Raw genomic sequence first — 23,222 nt, forward strand, 5'->3', positions numbered from 1 at the left:
ATCACTGAAACTTCAGCATGAGAAGAAATCATTATAAGAGAGAGGGAGCATGACAGACCCTGGAGAAACTCTGTGACAAAGGTTTTGAGATCTTTTATTAATTTATTTTTAATATTTGAGTATTTTCATTGTTCTTTTGTGTTTTATCTAAGGCGTTATAGAGTTATATCTTAACGTTTCAATGCAAGTTAATTTTACATAAAGAAATCCTGATATTGTTGTTTGACTTGTTTCAACCCTCCTTGATCAGAATCTCCACCCTCTTACAACACTAAGACACTGACTTGTTATTTCTCTTTTCTGCCATACTGACTTTGTCTCGACAAAAGCAATAAAGAATCAGCGATCAGTGGAGTACGAAGGGAAAAACTTCACAGAAGAATTTGATAAGTTTCTTTCTGAACACGTTTCTTTCTGATCTTTGTGATTCTCATGGTGATTTCTTTTTAAAACCGTCATTCATAAAGTGAAAGTTCATATTGCTGAAGCTCAAACAGTGAAAATGGCTTCACTAAATGTATCTGCAAAAGAACTTTCTTGTCCTGTGTGCTGTGAAATCTTCAAGGCTCCAGTTCTTCTATCATGTAGTCACAGTTTCTGTAAAGAGTGTCTTCAACAGTTCTGGAGAACCAGGGAAGCTCAGGAGTGTCCTGTCTGCAGGAGAAGATCCTCAAGATCTGATCCTCCATTTAATCTTGCAATAAAAAACTTGTGTGAGTCGTTCCTGAAGGAGAGAAATGAGAGGCGTTCATCAGGATCTGAGGAGATCTGCAGTTTACACAGTGAGAAACTCAAACTCTTCTGTCTGGAGGACAAACAGCCTGTGTGTTTAGTGTGCAGAGATTCAAAACAACATGACAATCATAAATTCAGACCCATCAGTGAAGTGGTTTCATCATATAAGGTAAGACAAATGTTTCTTGATTCACATGTAAAGAACCATAACGAGTCATAAACACAGATCGTTCTGATTACCAAGGTAACCTCCTTTCCCTAAGATCACGAGCAACATTTTATGGGGAAAACTTAGTTTTTCCCTGAAAACTGAAGCCTGATTGGTTCATGTCTCTGCACCTGCACAAACAAATGGTTTTTCTGTCTGGCAAAAAGGGCAGGACCGACTGCCTAATAAAGTCGAGCTAAAAGCCATTTTCTAGGAGTGGCAGCGTCTACTTGCATGCAGGATCACGACAACTGTCAGGGAACCAAGGTTACGTTAGAAACTGGAACGTTTCCTTTCGATACGGTTCACTCGCCTTACGTCAGTAACTGACACTTACAGAGAACGCAATTCAAAAGCGCCGTGTTACTAGCGCAGAACGGAAGAGAGCTTCATGACCTGAGCTCTAAAGGGCATGGAAAGCATCTTAAGGCCTGTTCACACCAAGAACGATAACTACAAAGATAACTACAAAGATTACTATATTACACACCAGCTGATGATATTGTTATTCATTCTAAGCGGGTGCTTGTCTTCTGCTTTAAATGCTCAAATTCATTACAGCAGGATAGATTCTGATTGGCTGTCAATGTTTTTATCGTTTTTCAGCTGGATAAAATCGTTCTGAAAGTGATTCCAACGATATTGTTTCTCTGTCCCGTTATCGTTATAGCTGTGGTGTGAATCTGCTATTATTTGATATTGAGAATGATTTTTAGAACTATATCTTCAACATTATCTTTATAGTTATCGTATTGTTATCATCCTTGGTGTGAACAGGCTTTTAGGCACATAGCCTGGTCTTGGTCTAAGGACGACTTTACCGTAATCTGGCCCAAACTCGAGGCAGAATGCGTCCACTGAAAGAGCCTGCAGATCACCAACTCGCTAGGCCGATGACAGAGGCGGCGGAAGGGAATCTTTAGCGAGAGAGGCCGAAGGTCGGCTGTTGTGAGCAGCTCAAACGGAGGGCTCCGAAGTGCCTCAGGACTGTGGACAGGTCCCAGGACGGATCTGTGTTGGGGCGAGGCGGGTTCAGCCTCCTGGCCTCCAGTTGGTCAGCCGTCACATAGGGCCCACAACTACAAACTATCTAAGAGGCGTCCGTCACGACTACAAACCGAGTTCTACCCTATCTGAAACACATGGGGCGATTTCCAGGGGACCAGGGCTTTGATACACCCTGAGAATAAGGGGGCCCCTCGCTCCACGCTCGAATAGTGTTGTAGTGGCTGCATATGTAACAGGCCCAAGAGGAATACTGTGGAGGCTGCTGCCATGAGACCCAGTAGCTTCTGAAACATATTTATGGGGAGGCCGTCCCTGATTCTGAATGACGCCACTAACCGCTGAATTTTCAGAGAGCGCTCTGGGTGAATCCAGGCCCGCATTTGGACCGCGTCGAAGACGGCCTCCAGGAACGAGATGCGTTTGCTCTGGGACAGTGAGCTTTTGCTTAGATTGAACCTGAAACCCAGACTTTACAAGTGGCTGAAGAGAAAAGATCTGTGTGCGCATAGTCCCTCCTTCAATTGGGCTAAAAGCAGCCAATCATTGAGGTAATTCAGGAGGCAAACTCCCATCTGTCTCAGGAAGAGGAAGAGGGCCACATCCACGCATTTCGAAAAACTGCATGGGAGTAAGAGACTGACACAAGCAAAGCTAACAGAGATCGCTGTAACGTGCAGATAAAGACGTTTTGAAGACAATAAACATGATTACAATGATATTTGATTTACCTGTGTTCTTCGAGCCATGTCAGGTATTTTCATAATAATAGATTATATTTATAATGTAATACTAATCGATATAGACTTTATCATTGTGCAGAATACTATAAAATAATATATTTTCTGTCTGATTGTTTTATCTGAAGCCAAATCAGCTCATAGAAGGTTATTTAAAACACCCGACTTGCATTATAAAGTAAGTTTTGAGCACAAACATGGTTTTAATCTCATAAATTGTCGTGTATTGATGGTGTGCTAAGCTAACATGCTAGCTAGCCCTAGGTGCACCTGCCACCTAGCCGTTTTTTAAAATAGAAATGCTTACTGAAATGTTTTCTTTTTTCAAGAAGGGCATTTGATACAGTTTCAATGTGAAGTGAGAACTTTGATAAAAGAAATGATGGATTTAAACAGCGTGAATAGCCAGTCGTTAATAATTATAATGCAGACAAAAGAAAAGCATATTTAGAGCCATAACCAGGCTGGAGAGGTGTGAATGTGTGCATGGGAGACTGAGACTGAATGGGGCTCGTTTGCACCACAAAACAATAGAGACAATAGACTGAATGGATGCCTAGAAGATGACAATAACCATCAGAATGCATTTTAGTCATATGACATGATCTTGAAAAACATTTAAAGCAGGGCTCAGTAGTTTCGGGATTTCTTCGCTGTATTCTCGCTTTTTGCTCGCAGGTTTCTCTCTAGAGCTCCCCCCACAGCTTCGGAATAGATATTTGACAACACTGTTGTAAAAACTCGTTGGCGATTCTCAGACACCAGAGGCTAGTAGATCAACGACATCAAAGCAGATGGGACATTCTTTCAAGGGTCATTCCACGAAATTGGTGCCTTTTGTGTCCCTGAGAAATAATCAGACGTAGAATTACTATAACAACAAATAAATTTGTGATTTAAAAACATAATAGTACTATGTATTATTTCCTCAATATTACATTAAATTAAAGTCATTTATATATTATTTAAAATAATTTAAATTGCATTTATGCTGATAAGGGTAAGGTTTTTGGCCTGTCCCTCCCTGTGATTGTTCTTTTTCAGCAGGACTTTTAATTTGCAAATTGAAGGCAAAATTATACAAAAATCACATTTTCATATTGTTCTAAGTATAGTGTCACTGTTAAGCAATGTTTTGGCATAAATATACATTATTTTTAATAAAATATAAACCATTTTATCGGTGTCCCCTGATTTCATGTCATGCCTGTTACCCTCACCAAAAACCCCTTGTAAAATAATGGTACATTCCTGTGACATCACTTCAAGGGAGTTACATCATCTCTCAATCATTAGGTGTGTTCGACATCGGCTGCGGCTGGATGTAACCGATCGGCGAGAGTAGCCGCGTGCAGGCGGGGAGGAGCTGCAAACGGAGACGTGAAGTCGGACACTTTCTGGTTCCCGTAGTGACCGCTCACGTGGTGTTTGCATACTTTACCACAGCTGCAGTGAAATAAATGCAATATTTGCCAAATAATACACAGATGTTTCATTTCATGAGACATGTTCATTCAATACTTTATGTACTGCTTCATACAGCGTCTGTTTGAACAAGAATAAAGTTCAACATAAGCAACTATCAATGAAGTGGAGTCTACGTTTTTTAAGCAGTTTTAATTTGATAAACATGACACAATATAACATGACAACGACATGAAAAGAGTGTTCACTGTTATAATAAACTGATTTGAGAGCATTAGAGGAACTAAAGGTGTTCGAATAAACACGAAACACACGTGATCGTTGTCATGCGGTGAATCCGGCCAATCGTGGAACAGCTGTGTCGTCATCAGCCCTCCTGCAGCCCAGTGCAGCCGCTCTTGAGAAGCTGCGCTGGCTGAGTTCTCCGGCTACTCTCGAAACGCTCTCGCGGTACTTTGATGCCATACGTCACAGTCACGTGGCGTCAGCGCTGTATCAAGTCGGACAAAATTTCTAACCGGCATGCACTGCTTCAAGTCAGCCGCCGATCGTTCTGCGCAGAGCTGCATGAAGTCGAACAAGCCCAGTATTCCAACAGTTAAAACACAAGTAAGTTTCTCTCTCTCTTCTATAATGCTCTATTTTGATGATTTATTAGGTATAACTGAGGTGGGGACATCATGCAATGTCAAAACTGTTACTGATTTTTAAAGTATAAATTTAAACAATTATTTATTTAACTTAATGTAATCAATATCTACAAGTAATATCCTTTCAAAGTGTACAACATGTGCTTTTATGGCCTTGCCCTAATAGCTAGCAATTAGCAAATTAGCTTGAATTTGTCAAACCTGTTACTGTCAGGCCTGTTACTTTTGTATAGTAACAGGTTTTGACATGTGGGGTAACAGGGATGACATAGATTAGGTGTCACCTTAGCCACACTGTTTTTAAAGAACAGTGATCTTTAAAAATCTTTAAAACATTTTTAAAGGTCATTCTGGGTGTTTTATTGAGCTAATGCCTATATCATTCAGAGTTGGTATTGCTGGTGCATCTGGCAATTAAAGTATTAACCCTCTGATGGTCTTCGGGGTCTTTTTGACCCGCAAATGACTTTTGCTGAATAAAAAAAAAAAAATTATCTTTGTCTAAATGGCATGAAACTTTGTACGGCTCTCAACCCTTTCTAGATGTACAATAATAAAAAATGTTTTTATGTTAGCGTGAAAAAAAGTGACTTTCGTGGTCTTCGGGGTCTCCAGAGACCCCAGACAATAACATGTAATTTTGTAGCAGAATAATTTTTTTTTTTTTTTTTTTACAAATGTAAATTTACTCAATTTAGTTTTGGGAGGATTTATGATATATTTTAAATTTATATAAATAAATTAAAAATGTTTTTTTTTTGTATAGGTTTTTATACAAAACAGTTCATACAGTTTTTTTTTTTTTATGTAAAATTCACTTTATACATTTCTAAATTTCATTCATGGGGATAACATGGATAATTTGACATGGTTTTGTGTAAAATTTTTGCCCATATTTTGGAAAATGTAGTTTTAAAAGTAAAAAATTATAATTTTAGCCACTAGATGGCTATAGAGCCCCATTATATGCTATTTGACTAACTGAAAGATATCTTTTCACAAGTTTTTTCCAGTTGGATTCATATCTAAATATTATGAAATCACAATTCTAACAATAAAAATGACTTTTTTGTGCGATTACAAACAATAGCAGTAAGGTGACTGCAGGCCCTCGCCCCAATCTTGTAATGTTCAAGAAAGTGAAACCAAATGTTAGCATCTGTTTTCAGATCATCATAGAAAGACCAAGATCTGATTATCTTCCTTGCCTAATAATTTAACCAGATCAGTATATTTTAAGTTCTGTGAGGGGACATACTCACACAGACAAACAGATGGACGCATGGGTTACTCTAATTACAATACCCTTACATCTTTAGATCTCTTAGAAATGTAATGTGCTTCACTAATACAACTAGGCTATGTCAAGTAATACAATTTAAAAAGGTAAAATTTTACAAAATTATGTAAACAAATATGTGCAGTGTATGCTGAAGAATGTGTGTCCTGTCATCCCTGTTACTCTGGTCAGTCCTGTTACTATGATGTCAATCCTGTTACTGTCATTAATTTCATAAAAAATATAAAAATTATATTTGAAATGGCCTTCCAAGTTTTTCCATTGTAACCCTATCTATATTGTATTTTTGACAAAGCCCTTCTTTTAATATCTCTCTTGTAAAAATATATATTTTTCTTAATTGACATGTGATCACCCTTCAAAATTTGTATGTTCTTGGTCATCTGAATGACAAATATAATATTGAAAAAAAAAAATCTATTTTTTTAACAATTCCAGTGAAAAGAGGGACTTAAATACTGCTCATATATGTGGAAATTATAACATATTTCTAATTAAAACTATAGTATATAGTAACGCATGTGTCTGTAACAGGCATGACAAAAATATCAAAACATGAGGTAGATAAATAGTCATAAAATAAAAAATTACATAGCCTGAGATGGCACAATATGATTTCTTGTTATTTTATGCTGTCTTCATTTAATGGATATTTTTAAAAAAAAAATTAAACTTATTTTATATTTACATTTTTCAAAGTTGAAAAGGCACTGATTTCGTGGAATGACCCTCAAACGTCTTCTTCATTCGGGTTCGAACAGCGTGAGGGAGCGCAATAATGACAGCATTTTAGCAGATTTCTTTTGGCCGTAAAGCAATTGTTTACATCGCGAGACCTGATATCACGCGATACTTCCTGACGCGGCGGCCGGCGGCCCGCCGGCTCAAAGTTGCAAGTGCAGATTTTCCGCTCACGGGCACCAGGGGGTGCGAAACGACCACCATTCAACCCGAAATAAGTAATATAACCATTCCAATGACTCTGAAGCGGTTCAGTTAAGGTAAAAAAGTTACTTAGAGCACCTTTAACTAAATACAGAGTTTTAGACTTATCATCTTCAGATTTTAAAAATAACATGGTCAGACATGTGGCTTTAGCTGCAGTGCATTTCTAGATTGATACAATGCCAACTTCAATTTTATTTTCATGAAGATGTTTCATAAAAATACATTTCTAATAACTTTACAAAACTTTGAAGCTATTTATAATTTTTTTTTTTTTTTTTTTTTTCATTATGACTAATTAATTCTACATTTACAATAAACTGCCAGGTGTCAGCTTTCAAATGAGATTATACTTGTGCTTTTAGTACAAAGGGTTCTTGAACTGTATCTGTTTCAGTTTGGATATGCCATTTCTGGGGATTTTTCAAAAGTGGGGTTGCAGCTTAACAGGTTAATTTATTGGAATTTAGTTTCAATATTACTTTAGCTCTACACTTAATCTGACTCGAATTTCAAATGATAATCAAATTTAGATCATGTTTCTTATTAGAAAATAATCATAAATATTGATTATGATTTAATTTAGTTCTTTGATTATTCTGAGTATCCCATACTTTCAATTATTCATTCATTAAGGGACCTGATGCCGCACAGAGTCACACGCCCCGGATTTACGTGGATCTCCCGGACACAGCCTCGCCAGTCTGATCTTGGTCAGAGGGTGCAGGGTTTGCTAATACCTCTTAAGTCGGTTGCCTACTGCTCACTCAGTTTATTTAGCCACTTCCGTACAACTTGCCAAGTCAGTGATAGGCAGAAATCAAAAGGTCTTCAGATGACGTGCCTACTGCTCCGTTCATATGCGCCTTTAGTTTGACCTATCCTGGACACAGAGCTGCGGTAGCACCAGCCTCCTCATAATCTACTAAAATAATGAGTTCAGAAAACTTCAGAATAAATTAAGATGTAACATTTATTTTTCATGTAAAAATGTATCATGCCAATTACACAAGTAAATGATTAAAAGCCAATTCAGAAATAATAAATACATGACATAAATTGAAGCCTTGAGACGAAGAACCATATACTGTAAGTCCATATTTTCAAATTTTGAATAACATTTTTTTTATTTGGACTGTCAACATTATAATATATATTTTTATTTTACTTGAAGATAGACAACAAAAACTTCCCAATTCTAATGAGATAAGATTTTTCAGTGTCAATCTTAAAAATAAAAAGTTAGAGTAATTTACATTTCTGGAATGTGGAAGAACGGTATATGTCCAGTGTTAATGTGGAATAACAGTATAAGTCCAATTCATCATATCACTTTAAACATCAGGAGATCTGACTCCTTTATCTTAGTTTTAATACAGTAACAGAACCTTAAAGAAAATATTAAGCATTTCTTTCTTTATTTTTTTTTTATTTTTTTTGCTAACGTAAATCACAGAATAAATACAGACAATACAGTACAGGGACATCAAACACAACTAAAACATTTCAAGTAATTTCTCTGTGGTTATAAGGAATACAGCTTTCATTTCGACCCATTCATGACTTGATCCGTTAAACAGAGTGAGCTATATGGACTGTAGTAGACGATGCCCAGTAGCCTACACGCCCCTCTGACTATAACCGCTAACGTTAGGTAGATACTTTGTACATTTACGGTTCTTACACTCACCTCTTTCGGTGGACTTTTTCCTTGTTTTAGCTCTCCTCTCCGGTTCACATATGGTCTTCCTTGCTCTGTCCTTCCATTCGTTCATGTTTGCTCTCCTTTTTTTGCAGAGGTTCATGCCGGACATGAAAGCAACCGGCATCTCCATTTTTCGTTAGTGGACATAAAAGTTTTTTCCGCGTGTGACTATTTTAAAGTTTAAAATACAGAGTATTGGTTGCGCAAACAACCCCCCAAAGTGCTTCTGTATACAAAGTGACACACATAGATTCATGTCACATTGTTATCTCAATTTTTTATTTATTTTTTGGACTTATATGGTTGTTCGTCGTACGGACTCAATTACTCAAACATAACTCTAAAAGTAAGCAATGCATTCCTGACAGAGACATGCAGTGGTCTGTGAGTGTTTTCCAATGGGACAACACTGAAATAGCACTGTATGGGGGTTGTTCCTGGTTACAGGTTTTGTTCAATTCTAGGAGGAGCTCAATACAGCACTGAAGTCCTTAAAGAAGAAACTTAAACGCAATGAAAAAATGAAAGGAAACTTTGAGAAAACAGTTCAACACATCAAGGTGAGGAAACAGAAACGAGAGTCATTTTCATTACAGCTGTTGGATCACTTTATACAGTTATGATTTGGTATAATGGATTCTAGTTTATTATTTCTGTAAATGACTAGCAGCAATCTGCTTCTGGAACCGTTTTATGTCGGGTTTCCGAGATTATCTTGGATATTAATGATGTGTGTCGATTGAGATGATTGAAGTGAATGTGCTTTGATTTCAGTCTCAAGCTGAGCACACAGAGCGTCAGATTAAACAGCAGTTTGAGAAGCTTCATCAGTTTCTCAGAGATGAAGAAGAAGCTACAGTCACTGCACTGAGGGAGGAAGAGGAGCAGAAGAAGCAGATGATGAAGGAGAAGCTGGAGGAGATGAACACACACATCTCAGCTCTTTCACACACAATCAAAGACATGGAGGAGATGATGAAAGCCAATGACGTCTGCTTTCTGAAGGTCTGATTTCAGATCATTGGTTGATTGAATGATGATTGATTGAGTTCTTGATGATAAATGGTGTGTTTGTTCTGCAGGAGTTTACAGTCTCAATGGAAAGGTGAGTGATTTGCTCCTGTCTCTGGTCTCTCTGGTTCGGTTCCAAAGCCACTGCAGTTCTGACTCCTGAATGTTCTTCCAGAGTCCAGAGCTCACAGCCGGATCCACAGATGGTTTCTGGAGCTTTGATTCATGTGCCACGATACTTGGGCAACCTGCCGTTCAGAGTCTGGAAGAAGATGCAGGACATCGTCCAAAACAGTGAGTCTGACAGCAGGAGATCTGAGCTGGAAATTATGGATGGGTGAAGAGTTAAAGGGGTCCTAGACTGGATTATTTTATTATTTCATAATGTTTCCTGGGGTGCACTTATAATGTTATTATGGTTTTAACATCAAAAATATCATTGTCATAATTTATAAATAAAAGCCATTTTTCCAAGCCTTATTTTAGCCTCTGCTTTGAATGCTCCATTTTAAGGGGCGTGTCTGCTGTGAGACTTCAGTGTAAACGCCCACTGCTGTGATTGGCTGACATGTTTGCAAACGAAATAGCTAGTATTACATGTGGAACTCTCTCTAAAACTTTTACTACATTTTAAGTATTGATCATAATGATCTATTCCCATCACATGAAAGGTTGCAGTGATGAGCTGAGCAGGTGATAGAATATGATATTGTTGATATCGTGGGGGGAGAACCCCACTATTCTAGCATTAGGATCGTTTGGAAGGTAATGGTATTGATCCTGTATTAATCTTTTCTCGTTCTCATGTCACTGTTCACTAACGCTCCAGTGGGCGGGGTCAAAGCTGAAGTGTGACGTCACAAGTCTCCACTTTTTAGATCCTGTCATTTGCTGGCCTTGGTTTCAATAAAAGCAGTTTTTGGAATAACAAGAAAGTTTTGAGTTTTGAAACTTACAGGGTATTTTTATAGTATAACGAACTGTGGCACGCCAATGTTGGAGAACGGAGCCCAGGAGCAAAGAAGAAATCATCAATTATGAATACTTCCACCTGTTCACCCTTTAAACATGGAACCACTCACAGCTGTAGCCAATAATGGCTCATGGAAGTCCCAAAAAAGTTATGGTCCTGGGTGCAGACAACCCCAGGACAAGGTGAAGAAGTACAGGGAGGCCTAGAGTGAGACTGACTGAAGAGAAAGAAGAGACACAGTTAACCTTGTAACCTCTGCTTTACCAAATTCCCCCTTCAAGGAGGCCTAGAGTTCAAGCAGACAGTAGGAACGCCGCTGTCACGAGTACCCCAGACCGGGAAGAACCTAAGTTCCAATTTGGATCTCTTTTGACCATCCTATATATTGTTTGTTAAATAAAAGACAGTTTCTGTTGACGCTGCTCCTGTCTCTCTTGTGGTTGTGTTTTGTGGCAGCTGAAACCTCTCCTTGCTTTTGGGCGTGTCACAGTTGGTGAAGAATGGGGGCAAGAGCGGCCAGGTGCTTGAGTTGCCACAAAACTAGACCCAGAGAAGGGCAACATGGAAGACGCAATTAAGGCCTTTTTGACCAGTCATGCCAAACAGAGAGAGGAGCTAATTGCCCTTAGGGAGGCAGTTACAACCATGTGTCAAGTCATGTCCAAACCCAGCACCACCCTAGACCCAGGGCGGGTCCTCACTAAGCAAACTCCAGAGGATGACATGGAAGCCTACTTGGAGGTATTTGAAAGAACAGCAAGAAGAGAGAAATGGCCTGAAGAAAACTGGGGTGCACTGTTGGCACCTTTTTTAACGGGGGAGGCCCAGAGGGCCTGTCAAGGTCTGTCCGCTAGAGATGCAGTTGATTATGGGAAGTTAAAGGCGGCCATTTTGTCCCATTATGGGCATAGACTCCCTGCTCGTGCCCAACGTTTCCATGCATGGATTTTTGACCCAACCCACCCAGTAAGACCTCAGGTAGCCACATTGACCCGACTGACTAAGGCCTGGCTCGGTTCTGGGGATGGCCCCCCATTAATGGAAAGAATAGTGTTAAAACGTTGCTTCCGTTCCCTCCCAGCTGATGCAAAGCGCTATGCTGCGCAAATCAGTACTGCTGACATTGAGACTCTGATAGCGTTGTTGGAAAACCATCAAGTGATAGTTGAGGTAATGAAAGTTAATCGTCAGGATCCACCCAGAATGGGCCGCCCCAGCACCAGAGGAGAAAGAGGGGGACCATTGAAGAACCAGGGTGATTCTCAGGAAACAAGGTCTGTCACACCAGCCCAGCGCCAGAACCCATCTCACTGGTGGCCCAGTGTACGATTTTGTAACGGTTTTAGAAAATTAAATGTAATCTCATGCTTTGATGCTTGTCCTATGCCCAGAGTTGATGAACTCATTGAGCGCCTGGGGCCAGCCCGTTTCGTATCCACTCTGGACCTGACTAAGGGGTACTGGCAGGTCCCATTAACTGACCAGGCTAAGGAAAAGACAGCGTTCTCCCCTCCTGACGGGCTATTTCAGTACCGGGTTCTACCATTTAGGGTCCATGGGGCACCCCCGACTTTCCAGAAAATGATGGACAAGATCCTTCAACCCCATCAGGAATATGCAGCGGCCTACCTTGATGATATTGTAGTTCACAGTGTGGACTGGTCTTCACACCAGAGGAGGCTGAATGCTGTGTTAAATGCCCTCCGGGAAGCAGGCTTAACAGCCAACCCAACAAGATGTAAACTGGGATTAGAAGAGGCAGAATATCTTGGTTTCCCCATAGGAAGTGGTAATGTGAAGCCTCAGAAACGAAAGGCCGACACAATTTCCCTGTGGCCGAGACCGGTAACCAAGAAACAGGTAAAAACATTCCTGGGTCTGGTTGGATATTACCACAATTTATCCCAAACTTTGCAACCCTTGCAGCCCCCCTGCATGACCTGACCAAAAACCACCTCTCTCACCATGTTGTCTTGTCCACCGAAGCAGAAATGGCCTTTTCCTCTCTTAAGCTGGCCCTAGGTGGGAACCCGGTGTTGGTAACCCCAGACTTCCAACAACCCTTCATCGTACAAACTGATGCCTCCGAAACAGACTTAGGAGCAGTCCTCTCACAGCTGAGAAATGGAGAAGAACATCCTATTACTTTCATCAGCTGTAAGTTACTCAAACACAAACTTATTTATTCTACCGTGGAGAAAGAAAAAAACGACGGTATTACCTGCTGGGGAGAGAATTCACCCTTCTTACTGACCATGCTCCCTTAAAATGGATGTCTACTGCTAAGGATTCCAATGCCCGAGTCACCCCACTATCCTAGCATTAGAATCGTTTGGAAGGAAATGGTATTGATCCTGTATCGATCTTTTCTCGTTCTCATGTCACTGTTCACTAACGCTCCAGTGGGCGGGGTCAAAGCTTAAGTGTGATGTCACAAGTCTCCACTTTTTAGATCCTGTCATTTGCTGGCCTTGGTTTCAATAAAAGCAGTTTTTTGAATAACAAGAAAGTTTTGAGTTTTTAAACTTATGCTGGGTACACACCAAAAGATTTTTTACATCTTATAAGATATCGGAAATCAGGCCAAAATCAGCCCAATTATCTTTTGGTGTGTACCCAGCATTACAGGGTATTTTTATAGTATACGAACTGTGGCACGCCAATGTTGGAGAAAGGAGCCCAGGAGCAAAGAAGTAAGTCCCAGCTGGGAAAAATAATCAATTATGAATACTTCCACCTGTTCACCCTTCAAACATGGAACCACTCACAGCTGTAGCCAATAATGGCTCATGGAAGTCACTATAAATCTGGGATCTGTGCTTCACTTAAAAAAGTGATGGTCCTGGGTGCAGACAACCCCAGGATAAGGTGAAGAAGCACAGGGAGGCCTAGAGTGAGACTGACTGAAGAAAAAGAAGATAAACAGTTAACCTTGTAACCTCTGCTTTACCAACTTTGCCTTTCATTTTTTCCTGTCTATCTTCAAGGAGGCCTAGAGTTCAAGCGGACAGTAGGAACGCCGCTGTCACAAGTACCCCAGACCGGGAAGAACCTAAGTTCCAATTTGGATCTCTTTTGGCCATCCTATATATTTTTTGTTAAATAAAAGACAGTTTCTGTTAACGCTGCTCCGGTCTCTCTTGTGGTTGTGTTTTGTGGCAGCTGAAACCTCTCCTTGCTTTTGGGCGTGTCACAGAACTCTTAACTGTCAAAGGATCAAGGAACATTTGAATTCTCATTCTATGACCCCTTTAAAGGTTCTTCATGACACAAACTGAGATAGATAGATAGATAGATAGATAGATAGATAGATAGATAGATAGATAGATAGATAGATAGATAGATAGATAGATAGATAGTGTTATGAAGCATCAGAGTCTGGGGGATCCATTCGCAGCGTGATTTATTAATAAGAGTAGTCAAACAGGCAAAGGTCAGAACCAGCAGATACAGCAGTGAAGACAAGGCTTAATCGTAGTACAAAACCAGGCAGAAGATCAGGGCAGGCAGCAAACAATCAAAGTCAGAGATCCAAGCAGAGGTAACGTAGGCAGGCAGCAGACAGGGAGAAATCCAGAAACAGGCACGGTCACAGGAATAAACGCTCAGTAGAGTTCACAACAGTAAAACAAGACTTCGCAGTGAGGGTGAGAATGTGTGAGACATAAATAGTCCATAGAATGAGGATCAGGTGTGACTGTAATCAGGAACAGTGCAGGTGAATAATGCAGTGCAGGTGTATAAAGTAATCAGTCCAGGTAGATGCAGGATGGGACATGTAGTCTGTGAGTGAATATGATAGTCTTATGTGGAGTGCCCTCTGATGGCTCTCAAGGGCACTCCAGCTGGTGACCGTTACAGATAGATAGATTTGCAGTGGCAAAACTCGGAACTAGGCAGATTCTAACACAATTAGCATTTTGCAAACATGATCCTAACATTTAACATTTATCATGTTGATAACACGATTAGCATGTTCTTAGCATGATGCTAACACAATCACCATGTTTCTTGCATGTTTTAGAAAGATGCTAATATGATTAACATGTTTGTTTCAACACTTAGCTAATCGCTATTAGCATGAAGCTATTCTGCTAGCATGCATAGCATAATGGAAGTCCTGATTGCTAGCATTAGTCAAAGAAGCCATCCACCATGTCTCTACGATGTTCTGGTGCAGAGATATAGGTCTTGCTGAACAGTTGCTTGGGTACTCTGTTTAGTTGCTAGGGAGTGGCTTGGCAGCTGCCAATGATGTTACTTCAAAGGCTGCTTGCCATTATGAATCATATAAACCAACCGCAACTCCTCTATGACATTCAGATTACAAGATATCCCTCTTTGGATTTGGGTTGCTAGGGTGCTCGACAATGGTTGCTAGGGCGTGGCTAGGAAGTGTTGAAGGTGATTCATGATTGTAAGTCAAACACAACAGACAGTCATAATAAACTAATTTAAAACAAAACACAGACTATAAGAGCCAATAAAATGAAGATGATCAGATGCTGCTGAAGATCAGACACACACTTACAGTTCTTCATCTACAGCATAAATCTCAACAGATCTCATTGATTTATTGTTATTTAACTTTCCCAAAGTATCAGTTTCTCTTGATGGACACAAATGTCTGAATCTCATATTTAATGTTTGTAGTTGATGCCGTTAAACACTGATGATAAAAACGAGTGTGAAACTACTAACAGCACTGACAGTGATCAGAGGAAAATGTGTTTGATCAACAGGACGAGTGTCATAATTCATAATAATCTGTGTTGGGTTCACTCTTGATCATTATATGAAGATCAGAATAAAAGCATCTGTTGATTGTGTTTCATCAGCTCCTGTGATTCTGGATCCAAACACGGCTCATCCAGATCTCGTCCTGTCTGATGATCTGACCAGTGTGAGACTCAGCGAGAACTATCAACCAGTTCCTGATAATCCAGAGAGATTTGACTGTTGTTACTGTGTTCTGGGTTCAGAGGGTTTTAACTCAGGAACACACTGCTGGGATGTGGAGGTTAAAGAAAGTTCAGCCTGGATTCTTGGAGTAACTACAGCATCAAACCAGAGGAAGGGATTGGGTTTCTTCAACACTGATGTCTGGAGTGTGCGGTATAATCAGTACGGATTGTTTTCAGGTTCTGGTTTTCGTGTTAAACAGGCTCTTGATCGTGTGAGAGTGAATCTGGACTATGACGGAGGAACGGTGTCATTCTCTGATCCTGTAATTAACACACATCTACACACATTCACAACCACCTTCACTCACACACTCTTTCCATTCTTCCGGTGTTTTGGCTCTCTGAGGATCTTACCGGTCAATAGTCAGTAAACGTCACTCCTGTAGATCTGGATCTTCCTGCTTTCATCATGTTTCCAATATTTAATCCATATCACATGAGTAAGAGTGCTGTTGATCTGAATATCAGTACGGTGGCTGTGATTGGGCAGTGATGATCACATGACTGATATCCAGCACTACAGCAACACTCAGATCAATAAACAAGAAGTTTTCATTTCCACTTCACACAATTAGACCGATTAGAGACCGTTTTAGCATTCATGTTTTCAGGAGAATTGACATTTACCCGATTATTTCAGTCAATGTGTGTTTATTCATTTCTAACTTTTTTTGCATCATAATTATATATAATGATTATATATCATATTTCTTTCTTGTATTACATCAAATCACTGAAGCAGTAAATTCTGCACATTCTCAGTGTTTGATCAACATGAGACTAAATGAATAATTATTTCAGTTATAGAGGAGAAATGATCATTTGTTCATTGGAATAAATGGATGTAAAAGGTTCTTGCTGATAATCTTGTGTTTTAAATAAATAAATAATATGTGATTATGTGATTTAATGCTCAGAGTGAAAGATTAAATGTTTGGGATGATATTTAGGGTTTAAGTCGTGGAAACAATACTTTACAGACGTAACATGTTTATTTTACCTTTCTTTCTGCCTTTATTGGAAACTCCTTCAGTCTTCCTGCGTTTGACAGACACACATTTGTAGTTTTGACGAGCGGCAGAGATTTTCAAGGCTCTGTTTTCCTCAAACAACATGTTATTATATTATTAAATTGTATACAAACAATTATTTTTATTAACAAGTGTCATGATTTTTTGTACTTCATTATAAAGACTATTTAGATCAATACTTGATCCAGCAATATCCAGAAGCGGGTGCAGCTATTAGGCTATTTTTATGCTTAACTTTTTTTAGATGATAAAAAACAGACAAAATTACAAAAATAAGAAGAATGATGTTTGAGAGGTAACATGTATTATTCTTACCAATAGTGATAAAATAATTTAATATACAATTTAATTAAATGAATATTATGAACCTTTTTAACGCTGCTTTATAACGGGATCAAAAAATACTTTTATATTTATTTGCTTTAAAACCCTCTTTCTCAACAAAAAGTGTTTCCAAACTAGTTTTTCGCAACATTTTAAATTAAATGGAAAAATATTCGATGATCGATAATCAATAAATTATCGATAATTGTCATTTCCATGTTGGTAAACATCTTGATGCACTAAACCTTTTTTTGCAAACAATCTTTACTGGAAACATAAATATAATATTCAATGTAAATCCACTTTGACACTTTAGTTGACTCACCAGATAATAAGCACAATAATTATTCCATCTATGTATTTTTTCTAACATATTGTCTTAAATTAGCTATATGGCAGTTTGTTCTGTGAAATATTTCTGCATTCCAGTATTATAATTTCAAAAAAAATATTATGATTTATTTATTACAGTGTTTACTTGGTCATGGGCCTTTGAAACCACAGTTGATATTGTTGAGTAATCACATCAAAATAAATGAGAGCACACCGAGTAGCGAACAGGGGCCCATTCTTCGTACGTCGCTTATTACATCCGAGATCAAATGACACATCCAAGATGATATTCTCGTGCTAATCATGATCTGGCTAATTAGGTTCTTCGAACACACTTGCCGGATATGATTAGTATCGCTGGATTGAGTTATCTGAGATAATTGCGCGTTCATGCGCTGGGTTAAAAGGGGATATGTATCGATAGTAGAAACATTGATCAGCAACGCTGCTATTGGCTGTTCAGCGTGGCCAAAGAGCGCACTCAGTTTTTCTCCTCAGCAGAGCAAGAACGCTCTCGGTTACTAACGTAACCTCGGTTCTCTCTAGATGAGGGAACGAGTGTTGCGTAAGCTAGCTTACGCTACGGGAAAAACCCTTTTCTCGAGAATACTGAAGCCAAAAAATGATCCTTAATTTTGCATTAGTTTAAAACGCATTGCTGCATAAGCAGACCTAGGCAGAGTGGCTCGCGCGCCTATTGGTTGCTCAGCAGCAACTGCTGCAACCTATCCAGGACCTGCTCGTGACGAAGCACCAATGAGGGCGCGGGCGCCCGTGCGCGTCACGTCCCGCCAGAATGGGCGTGGCTACAGGCTATAAAAGCAGGCCCGTGAGGTTGTTCTCTGGTTTTTCAATCTGAAGCGAACCAGAAGTAGCACAAGCATGGCAGGGTTACGCAACACTCGTTCCCTCATCTAGAGAGAACCGAGGTTACGTTAGTAACCGAGAGCGTTCTCTTACGAGAGTACTCTTGTGTTGCGTAAGCTAGCTTACGCTACGGGAACCCAATGTAAAACGCCGTGCGTGCTAGAGAAGGTCCACATGCACGTTCCCAAGGGCATGTGCCCGGGGACAAACGTAAGTGGTAATATCTGGGCCGATGAATTGGGCCCAGGGAGAGATAACCATTCCAGAGTGTGGGAATGGGTGCTTAATACAATAGAACAGCCAGGTACATCCGTGGGCTGAACTAAGAATGATAACACTGCCTGTCAGCCACCTGAACCCGAAGGACAGGTGAAAAACGATCACAGACAGGAAGACCTGGTCTGTCGATCTGGAGCCTGTGTATAACACAAACCACACACAGTCTGTGTCGATCTGCAGCGAGAGCGAACAGAGCTAGTATGTTAGACTGACAACAGTTTAGCCTGTAGGGCAGGCACCTCCAGGTTATAAAACCTGATAAATGTAGACGGAGAGGCCCAGCCCGCCGACATACAAATATCATGGAGCGAGACTCCACGAGACCACGCCCACGACGAGGCCATGCCTCTGGTGGAGTGCGCTCTGACGCCCAGAGGGCAATGAAGGTTCTTAGACCTATAAGCCATAGCGATAGCGTCAACTATCCATCTGGACAGGCTCTGTTTCGATGTGGCTAAGCCCTTAGTGCGGCCACCGAACGAAACGAAGAGCTGCTCTGACTGCCTGAAAGCATCAGACCGTTCGACATATATTCTCAGCGCCCTGACGGGGCAGAGAAAATTCACATCGTCCTCACCCTCAGATCTCGGAAGAGCTGACAGTGAAATGATCTGTGATCTGAACGGAGTGGAAAGCACTTTGGGGACATAACCGCACCTCGGTTTAAGGATGACTTTAGAGTCATTAGGCCCAAACTCCAAGCACGAAGCACTCACAGAGAGCGCGTGTAAGTCACCCACTCGCTTAACTGAAGCGAGAGCCATGAGAAAAGCGGTCTTCAGTGAAAGATACCGCAAATCCACAGACTGAAGGGGTTCAAAGGGTTCGCCCTTCATGGCTTCCAGGACCAAGGAGAGGTCCCAGGCTGGAACCAGAGGGGGCTGAGGAGGATTTAACCTCCTAGCTCCTCTTAGGAACCTAACAATGAGGTCGTCTCTACCCAGTGACCGGCCATGCAAAGGTTTTGTAAACGCCGCAATGGCCGCCACATACACTTTGAGCGTGGAGGGGGACCTGCCCTCGTCCAAAAGCTCTTGCAGAAAGGAGAGAACCTCTGCAACGCTACAGCGCTGTGGGTCTAAGTTTCGGGCCGAGCACCAGCCGGAAAACACTGACCATTTAGAGGCGTAGAGCCTTCTCGTAGAGGGTGCTCTAGCCTGAGTAATTGTGTTCAACACTGCCGCTGGGAGGTCAGCGGGTACCCGTTGATGGCCCATGCATGCAGGGCCCATAGGTCGGGGCGCGGGTGCCAGATCGCGCCCCTGGCCTGGGAGAGGAGATCTTTCCTCACCGGAATCGGCCACGGGGTCGTGCTCGTCAGTTGCATCAGCTCTGAAAACCACACTTGATTTCTCCAGAGCGGCGCCACGAGGAGCACAGAGCATTTGCTCTCCCTGATGCGCTTGATTACCTGTGGTAACATCGCGATCGGGGGAAACGCATAGAGCGGACGGCTGGGCCAGTCGTGGGCCAGCGCATCTCTCTGTTTCGTGAAGAATACTGGGCAGTGCGCGTTCTCTGTCGACGCAAAGAGGTCGACATCCGCTCTGCCGAAGATGTCCCATAGTAACTGGGCTATCTGAGGGTGCAGGGACCATTCCCCGGGGGGAACGTTGTCTCTGGACAGCATGTCTGGGCCCACATTTTGGGAGCCCAGGACATGTGATGCTCTCAGTGAGCGCAGGTTGTGATGGGCCCACAAGAGGAGGCGTTCCGCCAGCTTGTGAAGGCTCCGTGACCTGAGACCGCCCTGGCGGTTGATGTATGACACCACTGACATGTTGTCCGTACGGACCAAAACGTTGTGGCCTTTGAGGAGGGGGAGAAAGTATCTCAAGGCATTTTCGACCGCTTTCATCTCCAGACAGTTTATGTGTAGGCGCCTTTCTGAGGCTGCCCACAGACCAAACCTGAGTTGGATGCGTCTGTCGAGATTACTTTGCGTCTCGAAGCCATGCCCAGATCCACTCCTGACTGATACCAGTCTGCCGCCTTCCAGGGATTCAGTGCTGTGACACAGTTCTGAGTCACCCTGAGGCGAACGCGGCCAGCGGACCATGCTCGCAGCGGGACCCGCGTCTTCAGCCAGTGCTGCAGCGGGCGCATGAAAAGCAAGCCCAGCTGAAGCACTGCCGAGGCCGAAGCCATAAGACCCAGCATCCTCTGAAAACGTTTGAGAAGAAAAATGCTGCCGGTCCTGAAAGCTGCAGCTGAGCGCTGAATCTGCAGCGCACGCTGTGACGTCAGCCGCGCTGTCATTGACACAGAGTCTAAGTCTGTTCCCAGAAAAGAGATTCTCTGGCTGGGAGACAGTAAACTCTTGGTCCAGTTGATTTGGAGACCCAAATCCCGTAAATGGTCGAGTAATAGAGCCCTGTGCGCTATTAACTCTGACTCTGACTGGGCCAGAATAAGCCAGTCGTCCAGATAGTTCAGTATTCGCATCCCCCGTTGTCTCAGGGGAGCGAGCGCTGCATCCATGCACTTCGTGAATGTACGGGGTGCTAAGGACAGACCGAACGGCAGGACGGTGTACTGATAGCTCAGCCCCTCGAAGGCGAATCGCAAGAAAGGCCTGTGATGGGGCGCTATTTGAATCTGAAAATAGCGTCTTTCAGATCCACAGAGATAAACCAGTCCCTCGGGCGAATTTGCGCGATAATCTGACTGGTCGTGAGCATTTTGAACGATCTCTGCATAAGGGCTCTGTTCAGCCATCTGAGATCTAGGATGGGTCTGAGACCGCCATCCTTCTTTGGAACGAGGAAATATCTGCTGTAAAAACCTGCCTCGCTCAGTGTGTGAGGGACGGCTTCTACGGCTCGTTTCTCTAACAGTTTCGCAATCTCGGCGCGAAGTAGGTGTGCTACTTCGCTGTTCACCGTGGTTTCGACCCTGGCTCGAATGCGAGGGGGTCTGCGAGCGAACTGTAGTGAATAGCCTCGTTCTACCGTGTTCAGTACCCATTCTGACACGCCCGGCAGCTCCCTCCATGCCTTTATGTAAAAAAAGCTAGAGGGAGAATAACGCGCGGGCTGTTGTCGCTGTGTGTGTGGCACATAACTCACAGCGCCTGGAGGCGCGCGCGCTTCGCACACACATAACACAGCTCGTGTCTGGTAGAGGGTGATTTACACACGGGACATGTTTTGTGTTTATTGGCGGGGGCTCTGAATGAGTGCTTATCACAGAGCAGCCCGTGTTTGTGTGTAGGGATGAGCGCTGTACAGCGGGCACCTTTCCCACATTCAAAACACACACGGCGTGAGCCGAGTTTATGGATATGGGCCGTGAATGAGTGTGAGTCACTGAGTCGGCCGTGTTTGTATGTAGGCGCGAACACTGTGGAGTGGGCACATGACCTACATTTATAACACCATCGGCGTGAGCCGGATAAACAGACAGAATGCTCTTTCTGTGATTTATTTGGGCGGCCGTAAAAACGGCCTTTGGGTACAGGCGAGCGTGTTATGTAACGGGCTCGTTGGCTGTGAAATACACATCTCCAGTCACCTCTGCTGAGGGAACTGTGAGAGCGAGGCGCGCTGATTTTGATGGCGGTCTGGCCGCAGCGGGACTCGACCATCTTCGTCTTCCTAACGCGGTCAGGAAGACTTTGAGGGCTCTGCCTTCAGCACAATATTGGACCGGGGTCCCCGAGGGGGAGGCGGTCTGTGGAGGCTGGAAGAGCGTGAGCGCTGGGAATCCCTCGGCTGACGGCGCTGTGAGGCTGACGGCGGGGGAGGCTGTGGCGCTGATTTCCGGTTGGGCGGCTGTTTAGAGCGACCCGTAGCGGAACTGGAGCGCTTCGGCAAGAAATGCCGCATAGCCTGGGAGGTTTTCTGAACCTCGGAGTACCGTTCCGAAAACCCCTTGACAGCCGGGCCGAAGAGACCGGATGGCGCCACGGGCGCGTCGAGGAAAGTGGCTCTGTCGGACTCCTTCATGTCGGACAGCGTTAACCACAAGTGTCTCTCGGTGACAGTGAGAGACGCCATATTCCTCCCGATGGCCTGAGCAGCGGACTTAGTGGCTCGTAGCGCTAAGTCGGTCGCGCTCCTGAGGTCATTAAAATTCTCAGGGTTTGGGCCCGCCTCGTCCATTTTACGGAGAAGGTCGGCCTGATTCACCTGAAGCATGGCCATCGTGTGAAGTGCGGACGCGGCTTGACCGGCGGCGTTGTAGGCGCGACCGATCAAAGCCGAAGTAGTCCTGCAGGCTTTGGAAGGCAGTGAAGGATGAGACTGCCATCCGGCGGAAGGCGGACAGAGGTGCGTGGCTACCGGTTCCTCGACCGGAGGAATGCAGAGGTAGCCCTTGTCTTTCGCGCCGTCTACTAGAGAGAGCGTCGAAGAGACAGTAGAACGCAGCCTGGCAGAAAATGGCGCCTTCCAGCTCTTAGTGAGCTCCTCGTGGAGCTCCGGAAGAAAGGGGGCAGGCCTCATGTGAGGCGTCGAGCGGCGGCCTGGCAGAAAGCAACCGTCCAGCCTGCTGGGTGCAGGCTCGTCAGGAAGCGACCAATCGAGGCCGAGGTCCTCCACGGCCTTGGTAAGCAGGCGGAGAAGCTCGGCGTCGAACGTAGACCGCACACCGCTCGATTCCTGAAGAGAAGGGGCGGGGTCCGGAATGGAGCCCGACCAGCCTTCGCAGTCAGAAGCCAGGATAGAGCGGCTGTCCCCTTCTGCGTCATCTCCCCCCGACTCGATATCCACAGCGGGCGGCTGGCC

The 23,222-nt window shown here is 43.0% G+C and overlaps 1 protein-coding gene across 1 annotated transcript; it reads left to right on the plus strand.

Annotated features, from left to right (window-relative positions):
- Positions 1-264: 264 nt before the first annotated feature.
- On the plus strand, positions 265-16,868 carry LOC309511996 (nuclear factor 7, ovary-like). Its single transcript, XM_082187401.1, has 6 exons — positions 265-904; positions 9,178-9,273; positions 9,488-9,718; positions 9,796-9,818; positions 9,900-10,018; positions 15,536-16,868. Exons 1-6 carry the CDS (start codon positions 503-505, stop codon positions 16,030-16,032), a joined length of 1,368 nt encoding a protein of 455 aa, XP_082043527.1. The 5' UTR covers positions 265-502; the 3' UTR covers positions 16,033-16,868.
- Positions 16,869-23,222: the final 6,354 nt, after the last annotated feature.

This window comes from Leuciscus leuciscus (genome assembly GCF_965113295.1).
Source record: "Leuciscus leuciscus genome assembly, chromosome: 13".
NCBI lineage: Eukaryota > Metazoa > Chordata > Actinopteri > Cypriniformes > Leuciscidae > Leuciscus > Leuciscus leuciscus.

Excerpts from the sequence above, each read along its gene's own strand:
- LOC309511996 (XM_082187401.1), top strand. The coding sequence starts at position 503 with ATGGCTTCACTAAATGTATCTGCAAAAGAACTTTCTTGTCCTGTGTGC. Across the intron at positions 9,274-9,487 it reads AAACAGTTCAACACATCAAG|TCTCAAGCTGAGCACACAGA; the intron begins GTGAGGAAACAG and ends CTTTGATTTCAG. Across the intron at positions 9,719-9,795 it reads ATGACGTCTGCTTTCTGAAG|GAGTTTACAGTCTCAATGGA; the intron begins GTCTGATTTCAG and ends TTTGTTCTGCAG.